The sequence below is a fragment of the Diorhabda sublineata genome, chromosome 4 (assembly GCF_026230105.1).
Source record: "Diorhabda sublineata isolate icDioSubl1.1 chromosome 4, icDioSubl1.1, whole genome shotgun sequence".
NCBI lineage: Eukaryota > Metazoa > Arthropoda > Insecta > Coleoptera > Chrysomelidae > Diorhabda > Diorhabda sublineata.
Window position 1 is genome coordinate 12,924,335 of NC_079477.1, and position 24,583 is coordinate 12,948,917.

Here is a 24,583-nt window from a genome sequence, read left to right on the forward strand (position 1 = left end):
ACCTGAGCCGATATAATTTCCATCATTAGAGCTACGCTTCACTCCTTACTTAAACTCTGATAGTGCAAAAGTTTTCTATAAAGAGTAATCAGTCATTGTATTAGAGTATATTAAATATCGCTCCTGATTGTATTTGTATCATGGCGCATCCCTTACTTCCTTGATAAAGGACAAGAAAGAAAATAAAATACTTCTTACATTTTACTCTATAATTCGTTTATTTCCATGGAAATCACATAAAGAGCAAATTTTATGATATCCTATCCAAAACTCATTACTTAATGTTCACTGATACACAATACTAAAATACACTCGAATACCCTGGCCCCTGATTATTGGTGAAACCTTCTCACATATGCTAATAAATAAATGTTTATCAACAAATCCTTTCCAAATATCAAATAACAAGTTTATGTGAGAAAAAAAATGATTTATGGAGATGTAAAAGTATATATTTATAGATTTATCACAGAGTAGTTTCCGTTATAGACAGACATACGAAAAAATTTAGATCTTTCCTAACTTCATGATTCTTTAAAAACCAGTTATCCTTTATCTACATATTTCAAGAACCTAAATAACTATTGCTCAACTCAATATACTAACATGATTCCAATACCAATAAATTCTAAAAGTATCATCAATTGATACGCTGTCTTCCGACGACACTGGTCGGTAATAACGAGATCAAAAAACACACAACGTTTATATTGCCCAAACGATGATTGTGCACTTTAATGATGTAAACAACAATTGCACCGACATTTTTAGTCTAGGTCAAACCAAGGTCAGTAACAATATTTGGTGTGGTCTGGGTTCTTCTGGCTTCACGATCCTTAGAATTGAAAAAAAAAATGTCAAGATTATATGGTTCATTGAGCGGTGTTGGTTATACCTACTTTATAGTTGATTATAAATAATAAAAGGCGATGAATATCTGAATAGGTCGAAGAATTGATGATGCAAATCGTGATTTTTGTTATTGAAATAATAGGGTCAAGTACAAATTGTTGTTTACCGCATAGTTACGCCAATGAGCAAGAAATGTCAGTTTTTTCAAGCAACAAAAGTGAGGAATGAAGCGAATAACTACAAAAATGATATTTAATCCGATTTACACGATTATGGTATTTGGAAAAATATAGTTTTAAGTAATAATATTTGATACAAGTCACAGTTCAATAAATTTTTTTCATCATGCGATAAAGAAGATTTGAATAGAAAACCATTTTCAGAGATGAAATTTTATGTGAATATCTCCAAAGAATTGAATCTGAACATAGTTTGAAGAAAATATTGATATTTTATCTTAATGCTATTTATAATTATGATAATAGTTGGAAATAATTTATTTTATTAAAAGAAACTTAACAAGAAATTTCTCTTTGCAAACAATAAAACAACTTTTTGAATTTTTTTGTGATGAATCTAAGGCAGAGTTTTATATGGATATTCTAAATGAAATAGTTATCAGGGAAATAATAGCTGAAGGGGATATTCAAATTTCGTCTTTTGGCTTCTCAATATCCGTGGGTGTCCCATTCGCCAATGTAACACCAATTAAATGATTTTTTAAAAAATGAAACAATATTTTTTAATAGCAAAAATTAGAAAATAATTTTCATGGTATTTCATATGAAGGTAGAGTGGTTTGTGACAGATATTTTTTGAACGCGAAAAAGTTTTGACGTCCATTTTATGTTGATAGAGTCATTATGAAATTGTCTTAGGAAATATCCAATCTTCTGTTACATTGCGTATAATGTATTCTGTCATTTTCTTAGTTTTTTTAACTTATCCAAGAAGTGAGTAAATTGCACGCCTATGTACTACTTTTCTTTGTTGAGATAAGTGATCCTTAAGCTCCCATTTCTGAAAATATTGTGTTTTTTTTTCGATTACGAAGTCAAGAAATGCGCATATCTAAGCGCATTCATTGACAATCACAAAGCACTTTCAGAAATCTGGGATAAAAAACCTGGGAAAAACATTATTCTTGTATAGAACATCATGTTTTCTGTTGAATTTAATGATAAGTTGAATCCTTGAAATTGTCAATATTGGTTGGATGAGAGTCTACGTTGACAGTCACGAACAAAGAAAAAATATTTTTAGAAAATTAAGTTATTAGATGGATTTCTCCGAAGAAACTGTCAATATTCAAAATTATTGCAGGACTAATTAGTTATCTCACTTATTTTCCAAACTCAAACTGCGCCACTGTCGATAGATAAGTAGAAAGGGATCTCAGTCCTATTATTTTCGTTTCATGGATATACTTGAAACACCGGAGCTTTTAGATGAAACCAAGCAAAAGCTAGAGAGCTGGAAGAACGAGTAAGATATGAGTGTATGTCAATTCTCCTCAAGTCATTAGATAATTTAAAACGAATGTCAGTCACATTGAAGATGTTGCCAAATAGTTGAGAAATAACATTAAGCGTTTTTCTCATTCAAAATAATCAAATTCAATTATATGATTACTTGTATTTCAAAATTTGTTACTTTCATTAGCTTTCAGTTAGTAAGGGATGAAAATTTGATATTTATCAGTTAAATACAACTTTACACAAGATCCTGATCAGGATCATGCCATGAATCTATAAACTAAATGAATTACCCTCGGTCCTTGATAAGTGTAAGAAATTTCAAATAAATCCCACGTTTGAAGTGCTCAAAAATCCACCGTGAAGATTCCGTTATATACATACTTACAAAGCATATACTCGTATACCAAGGTTATATGATCGTGTTTGAGGTGGCTTTAGTAAATCTCTTATAATTAATGATATAATCATAAATGTATCCAGTATATAATATACTGTCATATGATTTGACTTTTGAATAGCATCCCCGATAGTAGATGATTTGATATCTCATTATAGTATTTGTCTTGTTTTTAGTTCAAAATCTATTCATCTCTTCCATCCAAACAAAAATATATATTTTTTGTTGTTTTCAACGTAAACGTTCCCTCATTGTTTTGGTTTCCTTCAAGCATGAGCAATGATATGAAAATTATATAGCATCTCCATTGTAATTTTGAGTTCCATAATACCAAAAATTTATACATTATATTCTAAGTGGAAATGTATTCGAATCGGGAATGCGAAATCCAAACGTTTCAATAATAAATATGTATTTTGGTCATGAAATAAACTTATATAATATTCTGTCCATCACTTAAATCACAGAAATTGCTCAGATAGTTTCCACTTTGTTATCAATTAAACAATAGTGGAGATAAGGAATAACTTAATTTTAACGCCGAAAAATGATAATATGACTGCCGCTTCGATAAAACATAAATTTTTAAGCAATACATAAGTAAGGGCCATATCATTCGCCGAAGGAATATCTTTCTAATAATTAACTACAATAGTTTCGAATTCTCTATCAAATTTCTTATTTTTCCGTTCAGACAAAACTCCAGCTCTAGCCAGCCAGATGCACCTTTTTTCATTTTTCAAATTTTTAAATTTCTGCTCATTTCCTTTATTTTGTTTTAATCCTTTTTGGAATAGAAAAGACAGCTCGGTATTTGGATAGCTAGAAGAAATATTTTGTTTCTTTAATTGGGCTCCGTATTTTACAAATGATAAGTTATGGAGAGAATATTAAAAAAAATCATAAAATTTTTTTCCTCTGTAATGAAAAAATCGCTTTTCAACTGATTTTAGACATTCTTTTAAAACACGTTACAATATCATGATTTACTGTAGCTTTCACTTTGTCAGAACAATTGTTGCGCTATTCTTTTTGTACTACCAGTGCTGCACCAAGCAAATTCAGAATGATTTAAAGACACTGCAGCTTATAATTAGTTATTTCAAAAATAGTACAACTACTCTGACAATAAGAAGAGGCGTGGCCTACTTTACGGGTTCGTTTTTTTCATAAAATTAATAAGTAATAAAGTAAATTTGAATTTTGTGCAGATGCCAAGTTTTGATAATTGCCAGATTGAGTAACTTACGTCTTTCCTTATGAGTAACACTGTCAAAGTATATTATATGCTTGAAACCAAAATTCACATTACTTTGATGGATCTGTAACTTTTTGATCACATCTTTCATACATACTTTTCAAATATCTCTCCATTCAGGCTATCTCTAGTATTCCCACAAGCAATCCGATAAGAAATGTGACGGAAATGTAGCAAACTCACATACGTATTCGATTTTCTAAGACGCTATTATAATTTGTGACAATTTGGCTTCGGTTATATCAACAGCTCTTGTTGTTCAGGTTACTGTTGTACCCCTGTACTCTTCAAATAATTATTTAAACATTATATAAAATAAATAAAGAAGTATAGAAACAATTAATTGATCACTATTGATCAGAAATTCTATAAAGAATCTCTAATACACCACAAAACAAAGTAAAAGTTATTAATTTACTATTCTACATATGATAATATCCATTTCATTAAAATTTTCTATTCCGCATCTGTATGGTAATAAAATGTTTGAACTGGTTTGAACTTTGTTTACATAATAACTCAATTAAAATGTTTTTACAGAGATCATTAGACACATATATTATATCGTATCCCGTTTGACAATATCACTTTCCATAGTAATCATGTTCAAATTACAAGCATTAATTGCACATAGCATTAGATATACCGTATATGGAAAGTGCATATAGATAACGTCTGTGTTTTCAAAATGTAACGACCTTGTTAATGAAAATTACCTGCGATTTATACTAACAAAAAGTTGTTTTTAAAGTAGGAATACTTGTTAGCATCCATTCTAGTAACCCAGAGAACTTGAACTATTTATTCCATTAATTCGGTGAGTCATTGTTGAATTTGATAATAATATTTCAAGCAAAAAAGGCGAGTCATTTACAACGGTCCGGATTAAAATGAAATTTGTTGTGTATAAAAGATTTGATGTGAAATAGCACAAATTATTTTAAGAGCTTCTTTTTCAACTTTTTTATTTGAATAAGACTATACTATACTATTCTCATTTTTTTCTTTTAAACTATTCCATTTATGTTAATAATTCAATTAAATTTCAAAAAATAAATCTGATTCAATATTTTAGTTCATGCTATTCTTAAAATGAAAATATCCATGTATGATATAAAAGAGTTTCAGCTATTTTCGCTGAAAGATGCAACTCCTATTGACCGAAAACAAATTTAAAAGTAAACAAAAGTTGGTAGATAATAGTCCACGGGTACTAAAGATGACGATAATATCTGAATATTGAATGGCAAGGGCTATTAATACTAATGTGAAAAATAGCAATACGGATGCTAATAACGTTACCATCATAAAGTTTGATATTTTCAAATGATGAACTTACTCAGAATGTGCTATGTGGTTAGGTTGACTTAGGTTATATTTTGAAAAACAATAAAGCCATATCTAATTATAAATATTTGGATTGATTTGGCTATTTCAAAACTTCAATAGCAGCCCTCGTATACTCTTATATTATTAGGTAGAGTTTTTGTATAGACCTTATTAATATTTAAAATAATTATGCAATACCTAAAACCAAGCATAACTTCATAAAAGTTTTGACTTAGTTGAAACTAAGCACTTAAGAGAGTTCCCGATTCCAAACACTGAAGTCTAGATTCTACTAAAACATCCAACCAGGTAAAAATTTAGCCGTGGATACACCAGCTCCCGAACCCGAAGATTCACGAACTCCTAATTCAAAAGACTCCCATATCTTTTGAACCAAGAGATTCACCAAGTTCTTTCAATGACGTGACATCGACAAACCTGTGTCGATGTCATAGGTTGCATCTTCTTTATGCTTAAGTCTATCTGATTTTAAAAAAGGCAAGAGCTCAAAGAAAAAAAATCGTGTTGACAAGTGTTCGATAATTCTGATGCAGACTTTCATTCGGATGATGTTAAGGCTGAGTTTGCTTCCTTTACTGTTTTAAAGAAATGCTCAATAAGTTAATAGAAGTTTTTTATCATAATTAATGAATATTGGACTCAATTCTGTGTTTTATACATAAAAAATAATACATATTCTCTTTTATGTTTGTACAAGTTCTCATTTTATCTAAATCCGGGCTAATATGGACACAGTACTGCTTGAACCTATAACGTATTTTATAAAAGTGCCTAAGTAGCCCCAAATCTGGGGTAACTTGGCCACCCTATCAACATTTTTTATTCTTGAAAACTATTCAAATCTAATTTTTGTGTATGATAGACGATGCCCTCTAGTCATGTTGTAAATCAATTTTTCTCAAGATATTCTGCCAACCACTTTTTGAGTTATTTTAAGAAATGTCTCAAAAAGTTGCTGAACTGAAAGTGACCTTAGTCTATTTTTTGAATCAAATTCTGCATTTAGATCAAATAATTAAGGTACGCTAAATCTTATCATACTAATTGATGATCTTCGACAAGAAAGTTTTTGCAAATTCATTGTAACAAATTATTACCATACAAATCACAAAATCGGAACAAGATAATGTAGATTTTAAGGGCAATTGCGTAAACCAAAAAACTAGATATTCATAATAACATTTAGTCACCTCGCATCTTTCTAATCAAATAATAAATACATAGTGATTTTGCTATTTATATTGATGTTGAATTTATGTTATTTTAGTCAACATTTTTTGTAAAAAGAATAGGTGCACTAATTATACTTATAAATTTCATCAATATATTATTTCTTAGACCTTTTGATATATTAATGCATCTAAATGTTCTTGATTTTAGATCTCTTCTAAAAATTCTCTTTTTCGTGCATTAGATTCCGGATATTTCATGGTTCGTTAATGCAGTTCTATTTTTCTTATCGTATTGATGACCTCTTAGTCTATTTTCTAAATACTGAGATGTTTGCCCAATGTAGACAGCGTCACAATTTGTACAAGGTACCTGTTTTGTTTTTTGGTGTTTTAGATTTGGATTTAGTGAAATATTTGGATAATGCAAAATGTAATAAGTAATAGAACTGCATTAACGAACCATGAAATATAAAAAAAAAACATAAATTCAATTATAAAGATTCAAAAATTCTTGAAACGGAATCTAATACACGAAAAAGAGAATTTTTAGAAATAGTTCATATTCATAAGAACGAAAAAGCTATAAATGATTAAAAAGATCTAAATAATTGAAATAAAATTTATAGCTCTATTTTGTAAATTGTGATAAATTTAATATATTTGAGATGTGGAAATCAAGAAAAAAATAATTTTTCTTATTGGAAAAAAGTTCTAAGTTGATTTTATCCTTATTTTGATATTCATGATGAAGGTGATCTATAGATCAATATAAATAAGCAAATTGTCAGTGTCAATATCATATTTTGATAAAAACTAAAAGAAAAGTCGAAACGTCAAAATTTATCTTTCTTTTAAAAACTACCAAAAAAAACTAATTTTAAAACAGAAGAGACCTAAAATCAAGAACATTTAGATGCATTAATATTATACTTATATATTATAATTGTTTCTTTAATAATGTCTCTAATTAATCACAATCAATAATAAACTGCTTAAATCTATAGTTACATAAAAATCATATGACATGGCTGAGAACATCATTAGATAATGCTTTAATAGTCACTATATTTATACTGTCTTAAGAAATTGAATGTTTGTATTTTCAGTTACAAAATAGACAAGGCGTTCTTCACTTCTTTTTCATTGTGTACAAGCGATCTCATATGGTTTTATAATTATATTTTCCAGTTTGTTCTATGATTTCCTCAATGTTATCTCAGAATATTTCGTACCATTTTATCTACATAAGTATATTTGTTCTCATCTCATTATTATCACCACACATTCACATACTATTCGTTTAACAATATAATTATTTATTCTTGTTTCCATTATTCATATTCACATATTTAAGTTCAGGAAACTGCATAATATAATAAACGTCATTCCACTGTGAACTTTTATTTGAATTTATTCTATTTGAATATCGATTGATTTATAACAATTTTTGCTAGCCACAACAGAACAGGAATTTAACCGCATCGCAGTAAATGTATTAAATTGTCTATTTTTGAACAATGATAGAGAAGTAGTTAAATCATTAGATACATCGTACATTTTTTCTTTGTTATTTGACATCGAAGCGGCAATCTGAATTTCCCGCATTCATTTCCTTTTTTATTTTATTGTGCTTCAGAGCGTTTTCATTCTTTTGTGAAGCTCTCCAATCACTCATGCGTAAACTACAATTTTATCAATAACGTCATGACAACTTCACCATAAATTTCTTCGAAGACTAATCGATAACATATCTTATCTTTACTATTCAAGTTTCAACTTGATGTTTTCACTCAATAGTTTGATGTTCCAATTTGAAAAAAGACTATCATTGTATAAAAACAAGGAAGTTAATAATTTACGGTGCTTTCTCTTTCAAAATAGATAATAATATATTCTTGTGAAACTTCACATATTTAATGATTGATATTAGTCAAAAAAAATTTGGGATTGAGTTTCACGACAAGGGAATATTCCACGCGAGTTTAATAATAGTATTTGTAACTTTTCGGTATTCTCCTCCACGGTATTATATTTAATTTTTTCCTAATTTGAGATTCTGTGATTGGTCTGATTTAAAGTATTGTAACGTAAGTTATAAATAAACAACTCTAAAATCCTTGAAACTCTCTTGTTAAGTAGTTTCATTTTCATTGTACGCAAAGAGCAAAATCACGACAAATTCGTCCAAAAATTGGATGGAATTATGATAATAATTAATTAATTCAATATTTAGCCTTATCCTATCAGAATATTTCTTCAAAATCGTTTGAGATAATCTTTTAAATTTCATAACTTAAGAACAAGATTTTCTCCTATTTCCCTTGGTCACAACATCACGCATAAACGGTTGGACCGATTTTACTATTTTTACTATTTTTTGTTGTTGTATTGGTTACTGGCAGGAGGAAGTTCTTATCAAAGAAAAAAATTAAAAAATATTATATATAATAATATTAGAAAATTTAAATATACTTTTTTCAGAATACTAACTACTAATCTGACCTTAGCGCTTTGGACAATCCATGGTGCAAATATAATCAAAGAGGATGTAAAAAAACTGAATATCGTCTAAAATGAAGGCTGCGATCGGAGTTATTTTATTGATAAAAACTACAAGTAAAATGATTGATTTATTATTTCCTACAAAAAGGATATAAGAAAACTTAATTTCTTAGTGTACAATACGGTTAGTTCGGAACAATTACACCTAATATCAAAAGTTCAATTTAATATGGAGTTTTGATAAGATTGGATAGACTAACATGAACGTTACTAACATAACAAGTGATATACTCGTTTATAAAGAAGAATACTATAGTTTTCTTTAATTTACAGTTGAATTTCCGTTTGTGAATATGCGAGCAATTAGACGTAAAAACTTATGTCGTAGAATCCGCAATGCTGCAAATCAAAGATATACAAGCTAGAGCAACGCAAACAGCTGTTTGAAATTGAACGGAATCGATAGAATCGAAATCAACAACATAGAAATGTTGCGATTAACCCCTATCGAGCTGCATTCAATTATAACGTGGAAATAGAGTACAGCTCACATCAAATCGTTGCTATTGGACCAATGAACTATGTATTCCAATATTGCAAGGCATTTAAGTTTAAAACTGAAGCACATGGATTGTGTTGCGCGAGCGCTCAAGTCAAATGAATGTCATTGGTATCGTCACCAGAACCATTACATTCATTGGTTTCCGTAAATGGTCCAGATTCTAAACACTTTTTGACTCATATTCAGCAATACAATAATTGTTTTAAAATGTCGTCATTTGGTGCATAAAAGTTATTCAAGAAAATTGTATGCCAACTTTCAATATTCAGTGTTAAATATATCATTTAACAGGTTACTAATTGCCCAGTGGGTGTGTGTGTGTGTGTGTGGTGTGTGTGTGTGTGGTATGTGTGTGTGTATTTGTAAACCTCTCATAACTTTTGAACGACTTGACCGATTTCCTCGCGATTGACGCCATTCGAAAAAGCTTGACCAAATTTAGATTTTGAATACAATATATACCGATTCGCACCGATAGATTTTGAGAAATATGAAAATTTTTTTTTGGAATATCTTTTAAAGGGCTTTACCGATCGATTCAAAAGCCAATTCGAATTCAATATTCAACGTTATACAGGACAAGTCGAGTCAGCTAGTCCTAAATAAAGTGATATAAGTAATTTCAAATAATCTCATTAGGATAGTAGCAAAATTGTTAGGTAAACATAACGTAGAAAAGAGCTGAAATGAATTTTAGAATTTTATAGCAAACGTAAGCTGAGAGATAGAGATAAACTTATTATAGAACAATAATAACAAAGCAGGCACAAATACTAGTTTAGTAACTAAGAAAATAAATAATAATGCTTTATATAAATTATGAGGAAAATATACGTTGAGTCGGGATTTATGCGAAATTGATGAATTATGAAATTGTAAGGATAGAAAAGGGATAGAAAACACATATTTACAGTAGTAGATGATTCACTGCGAATAACGAGAGAGTAAGTAGAGAAAGACGGACGTATAATAGGTCTATACACGTGCGCAAGGGATCCTGGCCACCCCAACTATGAACTAGAAGAGATATACCAAAAAAAGACCAGGTTAGTCCGAAATTATTTATTGAAAAAAAATAAAGAGGATTGTGAAGAAATAGTAGAAGAAACTAAGTTCAAGATTCATAAAATCAGGAAAAACCTATATTTTTTTCAATACAATTTACTGGATCGATAATTTAACCTCTTGAGGTGCAATTATAAATCGCAAGGGACAATATAGTCATGTATATGCGAATAATAAATTGATTATCACTATTTCCTTTTCCCATTTCCATGTTTCTTACCACCTAGGACCCGCCACTGAAGATTACGATGCATATAAGAGCACGTACATCAAAACCGCGGCCTGTTTGTACACATTCATTTGCGCCTATTTATTGCCTCTACTCACAAACCAACCGAAAACTACTTCAACAATGATTTCATTTTATTTGTTAACTCCCTAATTAGATGTTTATTCAGTAATGTTTATTTATCCGCTACTATTGTGATTCCATTATAACAAAGTGTTACTTTAATTCCTTTAACAGTGAAGGTGCCGAATGCCAAGTCAATTTTTTAAAATTCATTAATAGAGAGTGACCAAGCAATATTTTACAGCTGCAGTTTGTTTGATCCATGCAGGTAAGAGTTTTTGCTTGTAATGTAATTTCCCTTATTGCAAGGCATTTAGGTAGGTAATGGTGGTTCAAATTGGGACGTCCTGCGTTTAATAAAATTGATAAACAACTTTAATTAGTTAGAAGGGTTCAGACTAGACCCCTGTAGTAGTAAGCTCACCTGTAATCTGTTAAAGTATTCTTTTAATGCTACCATACATGTTAATATAATAAAACTGATCGCATAAATTGATTATGATTATTATTATGAACCTCTAATAAACAATTAGTAATATAAAGAAAGATATGGTTTAGCGAAAATTGATTCAGAAAAACATTAGTAATCTTTTTCATGAGGATTCACTTCAAAAATGTAAGTCTATGTTTTGGATACTAATAATTCTATTAATTCTACAAATATTGAAGACATTGTTACTTTTAGTTAAACACTGTTCTCTTTTTGGAAGTCCCCATACCAACTAAACTGGAATTTTTGGAACCGATGGCGATACTCATGCTAGACAAACTATTCACGCTACCACTACACCAATACTCAAAATTACACTGTTTGACGGGCGTTTCGATAACCAAGTTCTCATCTTCAGAGACCAATAAACCTTCTCCGATGAAAATTATTTCAGCGTGAAAACTCTTGGCGGGAATCTCCACATTTATTCCTTATTTACTAAAGTATACAGTGGGCTATGAGGAATAGGGCCCTTTGTCCATTTCATAAGTGAACTTTATAGATGGATATTTTGAATTTAGTTCAAAAATGAAATCTTCCACATTTGCTCTTCTTTGTATTGCGAATATATCATCCGCATACCCTGAAAAATACTGAAAGTCTTGACTAATTTCCTTTTCTAATTGACTGATAAACAGTTCAGCTATAAACAGTGATAGGCAATTGCCCATAGTTCCTTCATTTTGTTTGTAGAAATCGTTTTTGCAACGGAAATGGAGAAATGTCTATACGAAACCATCTTTTTGCAAAATCAAAATGAAAAACAAGAAAAATTTTCTCTGGTACTTTTTAATTTTCAATCCTGTTTATAAAATGGAATTAGAAGGAATTTTTAACAGAGTGCTATATATATTGGTTCATAAATCCAACCATACGTTGAAACAATTTTTGTGTAATCCTAAGGATGAAATACCAAATTTGGAAAATTTGGATATATTTTTCGCGAGAGAAGATTCATTGGTGAGAAAATAGGTAAGTCAACAGGTTTTACTTTACCTTCAGTTTCTGAAGACGATAACTTAGTTAAAGAAACGCGCGATGACTGTGTACTTGTAGGTGTTGGTGTAGTGATAGTGTAAACAGTGTGTTCAGTAGTCCTCATACCATCCACGAAATGATTTTGCATGTTATATGAGAGCACAAAGATGGTTGAATCAGATGAAACGTTGAAAGAAATTAAGAATACCGAGGATGATAGTGTAGGTAAACCCTATCAGGAAAAAACGTAAGAGTCCAAAGCGGAGCTGAAACCAAAAATGAAGATTTACAAGACTTAAAAAGCGCAAATGGAAACGAGAAAAGGGTGATGGAGAAGAACAATTTTCATAAATTCATTGTCTTTGAGGTACAGCATCAGAGGTAATATTTGTTAATTGCAATTTTACAAAAATTCTTCTTCATCATAATCTTCTCTAAAAATCGGTATTATTCTTTTTCATATTTATTTTCAACGGTTTCATTTTGATGATTCCAAATTTAGTTCCTTACTAACAAATGTAATGTGTTTTTAATGAATACCCATCTCGATTTCTGTATAACAGATTGAAGTCGTAAGTTTGATATTGATAGTACTCAGAGTCCCATATGACCGCCAGTTATATTCCAAAACAGCTGCAATGCGTTCATCCGGAAAAAGAATTTGCACTAAGTACCTAGAATTCATTATACGTCATAATTTACTTTCATTTCCAACTTACTTTATATACACATACATAAATTAACAAAAATATTGAAGCAACATAAACAATATCAGCTATATTGGAATATACTCATAAATATACGACTCATAAGTAGAAAATCTGGAGAATAAATTATTATAGCAGCAATTACTTACGCTGCATCTACTTATAATAGCTTCATGTGTTGAGAAAATTTTGAGCCCGGGTTCTGCTTGTCAATCTGCTACAATACCCGCTTTAGTAAGATCGTGTTTTGTTTTAAAATTGTCTGTCTATCTATTATAATAAAATAATAACTTTAAAGATCATTTATAAAAGTTATGAGCGATTTACATTTCCATAAATATCTGTAATAAGAACCACTACAGACAAATTAAGGAAGACAGATAGGAAAGGAAGAAACTAAGAAGAATCTAGGCAGGAAAAACACAAAGAGAATCAGAGAAAAACTTATAGAGGATTGGAAAAATATAAAGAACAAATAGTAAATAATTGTTTTTATCAAGAGCGAAGAAAACACTGGAAAATGTTGAGATCGGATGACAGAAATAATGCTAGAGAGAAATCCGATAGACAAAAACAGATACAAGACGGTGAGGAAAAGATAGTACCACAGTATTATAAGAAACATTAAAATGTAATATTAACAGTTTGAAAGAAAACGCTGCGAACAGGAAAGTATGGAGAAACAAAATATGGACAATTTTTTCAAATTAGTAAACTTTTTAGTAGATAGAGTTATGCATATATAATAATATATAAATATGTACGAAAAAATGTAAAACGTGTTAGATCAAACAGGGCATTAATATTAATTGTTTACTAGAAATAGAAAATCGTATTTCTATGGCGTTATTAAATTCACACAGTTGCGGAGCTCATTACCAAAATTATTCTTGGAGATATTGGTCATAACTCTGGCTCAAAGATTCACAATTTTCAACGAAAAACCTGAAACTCACCTTTACCTAAATAGGCTCTTCAAAAACAGTTGATGATCAAAGTCAACGTCATGGTTTTCTTCGATTAAATGTTTCATAAAATTGGCATTTCATGATAGTTATCATTTTTTACTGAAATAATTTTTAGTTTAACCTCGATCAGACTACAAAACTGTGTAGATAATGCTAAGTATTTTTTAGGGGTTGAGAGAAATTCTAGTTTTGGAGTTTTGAATTTGATTTTGATAGATAAAAAGTAATTTATTTCTGAATTCATAGTTCCATTTAAAAACCGATTTCATTCTTCTTCCAATACAACCATTTTGGAAAGTATGTTATTGGTCCAATTTTTGATTAACATTTTTTTACCTGCCCAGCACCTGTCAGTATTCTTCTTTGTTAACTGAAAAAGGTGTGACTCACTTTTTTTATCACAATGAGTAATTCTATCTGTTTTTCTTGTATTTAAATGGAATTATTTAAAGCAAACGTTATAAAAATTGGGAAATAATAATCATTTTGTACCGATACATAAATTTGGTAGATAAAATAATTTAGAAATAATCATAGTATTTCTCATACGATTTTTCACTATAAACTATCAAAAAATATGTTACTGTGCTTTGATTATAAAGCGACCTTATCATTTAAATACAACAATACAGAAAAAACGATTAAGGTAAAGATTTATAATGATAATTACCCAGCATAGCAAAATAATGGAGGATAAGATTATTCTCTCTGATACGAGAATAGTTATAAGAGGACACACTGGTCAAAATGGCGCAATTGTACGTCAAAAACAAAAGAAACTTATCAAATAGTGAAGAAACATAGTACTATAGTGTTTCTAGTATGTAATAGATTGCCAAATTATGAAAATACGAAAGTACTACCAGAAAAATACAAGTACCCAAAGAAGAGTGGTCGAAAAAGCGTGCGTATACATTCATAATTAAAGAAACCAAATAATAACCAAAAATCATTACATTTTACAAAATATTTAAATAAATGAGGTAGACACTCCTAAGAAAACTGATTCACTATATGGAAGAAATAAAAAGGAAACGAAGGGAAAGGTCTAGAGGATAAGAAAGGAACGTAAAAGCATGGGAAAAATGCCTAATCTTACCAAATATTGAAGAATATAGTGCAAATGAACTCTGATATCTTACAAGTTGTAATTGTATACAATATGTCTTTATTTTTCGAAAAAAAATTCTTCATAAAAATTTTCTATAGGAAATACAAACATGAGATATCAATTTTTCCCAATTTTATTTGAGGTTTTTCAAAACGTGTGAATGTAACTTAATATTTGAAAATATCAGAAACTTGTTATTAAAGAATATTAATTAAAAATGAAATCTTCGGTCAAGTAACGAAATAAATTATTTTGTAATAAATACAAGGTCCTGATATTTTACATATCCTTCTATGTTTTGTCTTCCTATTCAATTTGACGATAGTGATACTCATCCTCCATTATTAGTACGGTAATTGGAGGAAGTTGAGGATAGCCTCGTCTTTTGATGAAATTACTATCCCTTTTACTATAGCAGTTCATTTAGGGCAATGTCCATTTGTCTTTAATTTGAAAATTTTGAAAATAGCGAAAATATGCTTTGGTAACAATATTTGAACAAAATCAATCACTTACCAGTACGAGTAGGTTTCGACGAGAGCCATACAATTTCATATACTTCTATAATATTTTTATAAAGTTCAAACTTTCAAAGAGTTTCAAATTGTCACTTTCATCAACACAAGAAATGTCACACGAGTCTACAAAGGGTTATACGATTGATACGATTTTAAGTTGCATGTGAATTAGTGGTACTTAATTGAGTAGCATAGTCCAAAACATAGAAGTTATATTAAAAATGTATAAATTTTTGTTACTACATAATTGTAACTAATATTTTCAACATATTATACGCTAACGGAAAAAGGGTAATGTAGGTAAAAATGTTTGAAAGTCTTGTCAGTTATGAATTTTATTCTTAACAAGGCAGGAACGTCATTATAACTTAATGTACAACCTTCACGTTTACAATCCTACGATTTATAATTCTACCATACAGATATATAATTATAGTAGGGGCATTTATACTAACCCGTTGTTAATATCAATCCTTCATACACGGTTTGCGTGCACCTGATTGTCGCTTTGACAATCAACAGTTCACAGTCAACCAATGTTAATTATTTTCTTGGTTTTTAAAAAACCATCAATAATCTACTAGAAGCAGTCACGGTTGCTATATTGATTTATTTTTAGGACCACCGATTATATTATGAGTCATGTTATTTGAAACTTACGATTTAGGAAAGATTATTGCAATCGATCAACGCATTTTTTGTTTTGTAATCATTCATAGATAATATATGAGCTTGAAATCAATAAACTGTTTATATGATTAAATGAGAGATTCTCAAAAACTTACTATACTGTGAACAGAAATTATTTGTACAGCATAATAAAAGATCTTGGTATTCCAAAAGAGCTAATAAGTCTTACTAAGATAGCACCCGAAAATACAAAAACGAAAATAAAAGCAAACCAAAAATATCGAAATGTATTCAGACCAATTCAGGACTAAAACAGGCAGATTCGCTATGCACTAAGCGGTTTGAATAGAACGGGGAAACTAAAAACAAGAACAACGCAACTACAGGCATACACAGACCATGTAGTAGTCCTTTCATTATCGGAAAACAAGCTTAAGAAAATTTGCAGAGTCGTCATAGAAACGCCTGAGACATTTAATTTACGACTCAACGATCATAAATCTTCATACAAAAAGAGAAGTTGGATATATGGGAGAGAAAAATACTCAGGAGGTTACTAGGAGGTTAATGAAATACAGAATTAATTTTGAGAAGCATAACTAAGCAAAATAATAAGATCCAAAAGAATAGAGTGGCTGGGGCACATACCTACAGAGAATGCTAGATTTTAGAGAAACACGCAAATGATGTACAAGGAATAACAAGAGAAAGGAGAAGACCAAGGAATATATGGTACGTCGAGGTGAAGGAAGAATATAAATATATAAACAAATGTTTATTTCTAATGAAGAATATAAAATGAAGGATTATTTCTTAGAAATAATATCTTTTAAGTGATGAGTATAATGCCGCTATCATTACTGAAACCTGTCCCTTAAAACAGTTCGACACACATCACGGGACATGCCATCCATTTCCTGACGAAATTCTCTCTAAAAATTGAATTATTCACATATATTCGTGATTTTCATAAAAATCTATAAAAAGAAATTGTAACGTGCCATTCGGCTTTTTACGTTTTTCTTCATATATTTTGAATATTTCTTTGTTCACTGAGTGAGGTTCAGTAGTCACTTGTTTTTGACCCCCCACTCCACTCGAAAAATCAATTAATCCTCGGAAAGTATTCGAAATCGTCCTCTAACTATCTACACTCAAGTTCTCAAATCAAAATATATTTCAGCAAATTTGTTTGTTTGCTTTATATTCTCAAATTCTGCCAACGCGAGTCCTGAATCTCTGTTAGAGAGAAATTCAAGGCTGACGTTGGAATTATATTCATGTTAGCGGATAGCTATTCTTTGCCATCCCTCTAATCCCCGGCAAGATCAATTGTCTAATAAGTTGTGCCGTCTTACTGCATTCATGTTCTATTGTTATAAACCTTAAAATGATGATGAAACCAATCTCGTAACATTTACAAATATTCTGTTACTGATTCGACGCGTGGATTTTCAAAAAAGTACAGGATAGTTATGCCTTTTCAGGATATTGCTACCAAAATGATCAGATTTGAACAATTTGAATGTCTTTGATGTTTTAATTTAAGATCTTTGCTACTCCAAAATCTGCATTATCTTTAGATCACATGACCATTTAAATGAAAGAAGGCTTCATCGGAGCAAAAAATATTCTTAAATTTATCAAATCGCTCCAACATCTTATCGACAAAGATTTTTCTTAATATTGCATTTACTATATATTAAAAGAATGCAGTTTCAAGTCTAGCTTCAGTATCAAACGTAAGTTGTTGGGTTTATCGCTAAAGCATCTGAACGCTTGCACGTAGATAATCTTAGATAATCTCGCATTGATACAAGTGGCTTGGTTAGTTCGCTTCTTTCGCCCCGTGATCGCAGTGTTTTATTTTTTTATTAATATTCATGTCGGTAAGAATTTATGGCATATCTTGTATAAGTGTCTATGTTACATTTTTGTTTAATTATTTTTGTTCGTAGCAGTCCTAATTTTTCGTTTCGGTTTATAAGCAACTTCCTTGTACTAAACTGAAAGCTATGTTCACTATTATCCGTATCACACCACGAAAATATATGGAAAACTCTAGCGTTGTATAATGGTATTTTAGTTCCTATTATCTAAATTTGAATTTAAACGCTGATCTATACTATCAGGTCTAATTTAATATTGTGCAAAATTATTGGCTTTTAAATATAGAAATTATTTAAATGGAATATCAATAAATTTCATAATTTCTCAAACCCTGTAATTTGATCAATTAGTTTGAATTTATGTTATATACCTATTTCGATGTCCTATGGAACATATTGAAAAGAAGTTTTCCAGTTACTTGAGAAGCTGCAGCAACTCCCATTCTGCAAGAAAGCGACATCTCCTTCTCAAGAGACTTAATAGTAGGAGAAAAAAGACAAAGTCTTAAGAAAAGAGAAAGAAGATGAAGAAGTCTTCTCCACCTTGTTCTTTGATTGATAATAAATAGTATTTTCAACAATTTGTGACTACCAATATTTTATTACTACTTGACAAGCCATAATAGCAATATTTACATATTTACCTATTCATTTATTCGATCAAATTTGAGCTAAATTGTTACTTTAAAAAGAATTCGAATCGTAAAAAAGGAATGCCGTTTTCAATCGTATCAAAATTTAGATGATGATCCTCTGAATGCTAAGAGGTAGAATACTAACTGGAACAAGATTTTCATCAATTATTCTGAGTACAATTATCAAAATCGAAACCTATAAAGTGCCTCTAAAAATCAATGTTGAAACCCTGTTCAGCATCCCGACTAGAATTTTTTCCTCAGTTCCTCGGAACATCATAATGACCCTATCAGGTTGGAACAAGGATAATCTTATTAGGGCAAACCTAACGATGTTCACATTAGGAGGTCATCAGGATAACCCTATTTAAAATAAATTAGTTTTCATCAGGTTTCCCTGATCATATACTTATAAGGAGCCTCTCAAGATCATTTTACTGAAAAGAAAAATATTTCTTATCAGTTTAATCAGGTTATTCTGACGTGGTCTACACTAGGATCACATTAGGTAGACTCGATTGAACATAAATTATTTTCCATACAAGGAATCTCTCAGGTTTACCTTACTCGGAAAATAATATTTTTTAAAGATATTTGCATTATAAGTGAGTTTTTCCCGAGTAATACTATTATCAAATCCCTCATTTTAAATAATCTAATGACAACCTTCTAACTCTTATGAATTTCAATATAACAGTACTCTCATTTTACTTTTAGAAATTGCTTATTCATTTGGCTGTTGAAATGGATATTAAACTGAAATGTAAACTACTCCAAGAGAGGCAGTTTGTCAATAATATAAAGATATGTTGATATCAATCGAAATCAGATCTAACTCTTTGAGTCAATAGAAATTTCTGAATATAGTTAACATCATAATATATCGCTTTCATTATTTTATCAGTGTTTATAATGGATCTAGCGAACGTTCTCTTTCATTGATTTAGATCAATTTGTATGACATTGATACTGTAAAATGTTGTAGTTGCTAATAATTTACCTATTTATTTGATAGTGCGAGTGTTTTGATAAAAATGTGTTGTGTTTGCAAGTTTTTTCTATAATATAACAGAAAACCAAGTTAATTTTATACCAAGAAAATGCTAAACCTTATATTAATAAGTAGGTCTTTAAACTATTATATACTTATCCATGTGATGGACATGTATCGGAAATGTGGAGATCTTGGAAAATATTGAAAAAAAAACTTCAAGTGTACTGATTTACAAATAATAATTCAAGTGTAGTGATCAAGAAAGGGTTTGTTGAAACAAGTGATATGTTATTTAGCATTTCTTGTAATATGAAAGTTTCTATGATTAATAGAGTATTCTAAGAAAAAATCTTTGCTTGTATGAACCTCTTATTTCCATATAGACCAAAAGGAAAATCTAATCCTGACCCATAACTCACCAGGTTGCGGAATTACCTGATAAGGTTCTTATCAGGTCATCACAAAAGTTCTAGTAGTTGAATGTTGAAGAAAATCCTGTTAGTCCTCTTTGCAACGTATCAGTCACACAATATTTTAAAAAATGTTGTAAAATACCATACAAAATGCAAAACCTACACAATCTTAGGGAATATGCACTCAATTTTTTCAAATGTTAGTGAGTTACTATGGAATTGGTGTTGTTTTCTGACGAGCTTAAGTACATTTAACATTCGCAATTACAACAAATGTGTGGGCTGGATTTATAGTAATGCAATAAGCTCATTTGGTGAATGCCAAAGATGGTCGGCCAAGTCAAAATTCGGTCATTTCAATCTCTACGAACTCTATCTATCGAAACCATCAATATAAGATATGCTAAGACCGGAAGTGATCACAAATTTAAGTTAAAGCATTTACAGCACAATGGAAAAATAAATAGGGGAGATGTTTAAGTCCCCCACAATATGTCCGAAGAGGAGAAAGCCAATCAATCCATAACATACAACATGTCTTCAATCGACAAGTTTACGACGATTGTCAACAGAAAAGGCGATATTCTATAACAATCGTAAACCGTACGTAATTTTTTAAAATTTTAATGTCTGAAATGCCATCTCGAGATATTTCACTCAAAAATAGTGTTTTTATTAGTCCGCTATTGAAATTTTGTACATTTAATTATATATTTATTAAATCATCAAAAATAAAACTCAAATATTTATTCATTTTAATTCAGTTTCAAAAAGCAGTTCCTCATTTAGATAAGATAGATCTTCCACATTATTTTAGATTTTAATGTCTATAAAACAGTAACTTGAAATTTAAATTCCATATAGAAAAGTTTATCTCGTATAAATGAATTTGGCAACCAATAATCTTGAGAGAATTATCAGCTTGGTACTGGAATAAATATGACACAATTAAAACATGGAAGGGATAAACGCACCTTGAAGTGAAATTGAGATCAGAAGAAGTATGTTCCATGGAAAGGCAAATAAGGAGAAGGTAATGTTTGATATAAATTTGAATTAAATATTGTACAAATAACTTATTGATAATAATTATCGTCATATATTATTTTTTGTTGAGTTAAAAGTGTCTAGTAAATAAAAATATATTCTGAATTACAGTAACATTGTAACCAATCTATACACCAACAATTATCTTCATTGTTTACTGACTATGACGACCGTGTTTAATTAAATTAATTCAACGAAAAAAAAAGTGATACAAAACAACCAAACAATGGAAGGTTACTGAATGTATAAAATGACTTACTTCTATTGGATGCTAATTCTCTCGCATTTGCAACTGTAAAAATGAAAATAATTATTATATAATGTACAAACGTATTTCAAATGTTACGTATGCTATTATGCGGCATTTGACTATTCAAGATATAAGCCGGTAAGATGATAGATGAAGGTATGATCGATGACAAGCATATATTTGAATATTTTAATTCATTTAAAATTATTTGAACGTGGTAGAACACGACGTATTAAGTACGAATTATGAGAGATAGAAGTCTTGGTGTTTTATATACTCGTTTGGTCAAAATAGGAATATCATCATAACCACATACAACAAACAAGAAAAATTAGAGGACATATAAGAGGTTTGGCTATTAAATAACGAGACTGCGCGACTAGAGGGCGCCCTAGACGTATCAATCTCAAATTTATTGTTAAATTGAAAAAAACTCCGAACGAATGCTATGAATGGTTACAAGAGGCATATGGGGACAATTCCCTATATCGTGGGCGTGTTTATGAGTGGTGTAAGCGCTTCAGTGGGGGCTGACAAAGAAAATCAAAATTCAAGGCAAAATTGATCGTTTTTTTCGACATTAACGGTATCGTGACGACTGAATGGGTTCCAGAGGGTCAGACTTACTATTTGTCAGTTTTGGCAACTCTGCGAGAACGAGTTCGTAAAAAACGCCACTAGTTGTGGAATAACAACTCGTGGATTTTGCACCAGGACAACGCACCTGTCCATAACGCTTCCTGTATTTAGCCAGTAAGCGCACTCCAGTACTCGAACACTCGTCCGTGCTCACCAGATGTGACACTGTGCGACTTTTTTTGTTTCCAAAGATCAAATCTGCTTTGGAAGGGACCCCATTTGAGTCGATGAAAGCGGGAAAGCAAAAAGAGCAGAGCTCACAAAGGCACTCGCCAGAGAAGACTACCACCAACAAAATCTTTACTTTGAGAGTTTGAGATAACGGTAATTTCTAGAATGCTTAATATATTATTGAAAGAGCACATGTTCAATGAAATAATGTCTGACATAATTTTACTTTTTGAAAATTCTCAAAAAATCTAGTTTTCTCTCAGAAAAGTGCCTTTTATGTGGTAAATAGAAGAGAAAGGTATTGAGATCAGCTGTTTCCAATCAAAATTTAGATCCCTAGGTCCATAGATTAACTATAATTATTTTTTATGTTTATTTGATAAATCAATAACTAATATTTGTGGCAAAGACTGCCATAAAAGAACAAAGTAGTACTCAATCAACATTTAGATCCCTAGGTGTATAGATTAACCATAATATTTTTGTTTTATTTTTATTTTTTATGTTTATTTCATAAATCAAAGACTCATATTTGTAGGAAAGGCTGCCTTAGAGAAATAAAGTAGTACCCATAACGATATAACATGACATTTTCATACTTTTGAAGAAGGTGACGTCGCAAGGCGTTTGTTTTTTTTTGAAGGGAAGCCAATTTTACTAACATAAATTGTCACTCAACAATTATTTACAATAGAAATGCGTTTACAACAAATGGTGTTCCATCTTCCCAAAAGTGTGGATACTGTATCGAAGGCATTACGTAATTAAAGCAAGAAATTGAAACAATTGAATGTTTTATATGTCGTGTCACACTAGCTAGTAATTATGGGATTTCATAATAGTAATATGAATACCAATAATCCGTTTGGTTGGAAACTGTTGGATTGGTAAATCTCCAGATCAATACAATAATTTTTCCTATAAGGAAACTTATTTACAACTGATCTCAAAATTTGTTTTATGGATATGGATGTTGATTTTAAACAACTTTTCTCAATAATTTTTTATGCATTTCCGGTACATAATTTTCTCGCAAATTTTCTAAGCTTACTTTCAAAACAAGTTATGATGAAAATCAATTGTCAAGCATAGGTGTATATAGAAAAAACAACTAGAACCGTGAAGGTTTTATTTACCACAAAAAACGTTTCAACTTTTCGGGGACACATTCTATATTTTACAGAAGTGGTAAATACGTGTCCTTAAGGCTAGTAATAAATAGAGAGCACAGTTGCAGAAGAGATTGAAGCTGGTATTGTGAAGGAACTTTAGAACAAATACGATTTGTAGTAGAAAAATTTTTAATACAATAAACTGATCCATTATAATCGTTGTCTACGACTATGAAGTATAGAAACAAACTAGTCGAGCTACGAACTTAATATCGTATGAATTAGTGAAACATGCAACAAGAACTGTATATTAATGATAAATATATTTTGTGTTCAGAGATGTCAGAATCGATACAAATATCAACACTATTAGGATATAAATACTCGAAATATAAATATTGATATTATGTGATCAAGAATGTCTTGGTGCACATTACAGATAGAATAGATGAAACACACAACAAACTGCAAACGCGCCTAGATTGTTTGGAGAGTCTTTTTGTGGATTCTAGGGTTTTTTGATCCACTTACAAAGGGGTTAGCACTACTTCTTCGAAGGTCATAAGTCTTTTGAGGCCACAATAAGGATCTTTTCCAAAATCTATATTTATTGCGTCTTCTTCCTTTTTAAATAGCTTGATTCACTCTGGTGGCCTGGTAGATAGGTTGAGGCTACTTCATTGCTGTTAGCTAGTACTTCTAGAGTTTTTTACACACTTACGTTAGCTTGGACGTTCACTCAAAACACTTCTGAGCAAAAATGTTTTTTGCTACCAACTTTACCTGAGAAAAAGTGAGTGATTTTCTAAGTGGCACAGGTGGATCTACATCTAGCCTACATCAGTACTAGTTCTGATTTTAGGATGTCAGACTATCTGTTAAGAAATTTGTGGAAAATAATCAAGTGACAACACCCAGTTCAGTTCAGAACGTCTACAATATGAGAAATTCTCATTTCTTATCTCTTGTTTCTTTATTTAATTGCTCAGAATATCATCACATTGTTTGTCAAAATATTTTCCATTCAGATTAACACACTTTTCTATATATAAACTTATTTTCGATGCATTTTCTCTTTCCGGCTGAAGTATCTCACAAATATG

General features: G+C 30.4%; 1 protein-coding gene across 2 annotated transcripts in view; it reads right to left on the bottom strand.

Annotated features, from left to right (window-relative positions):
* The window catches only part of LOC130443109 (homeobox protein Hox-C4a), an 86,839-nt gene that overhangs the window by 32,664 nt on the left and 29,592 nt on the right, over positions 1-24,583 (bottom strand). The window contains exon 2 of one of the 2 annotated variants that reach the window (XM_056777578.1): positions 21,568-21,600. The exons of the other annotated variant lie outside the window; for it this stretch is intronic. Coding sequence (XP_056633556.1) covers positions 21,568-21,600 — 33 coding nt within the window. The remainder of the gene's footprint in view (positions 1-21,567; positions 21,601-24,583) is intronic. 2 annotated transcript variants of the gene reach the window in all.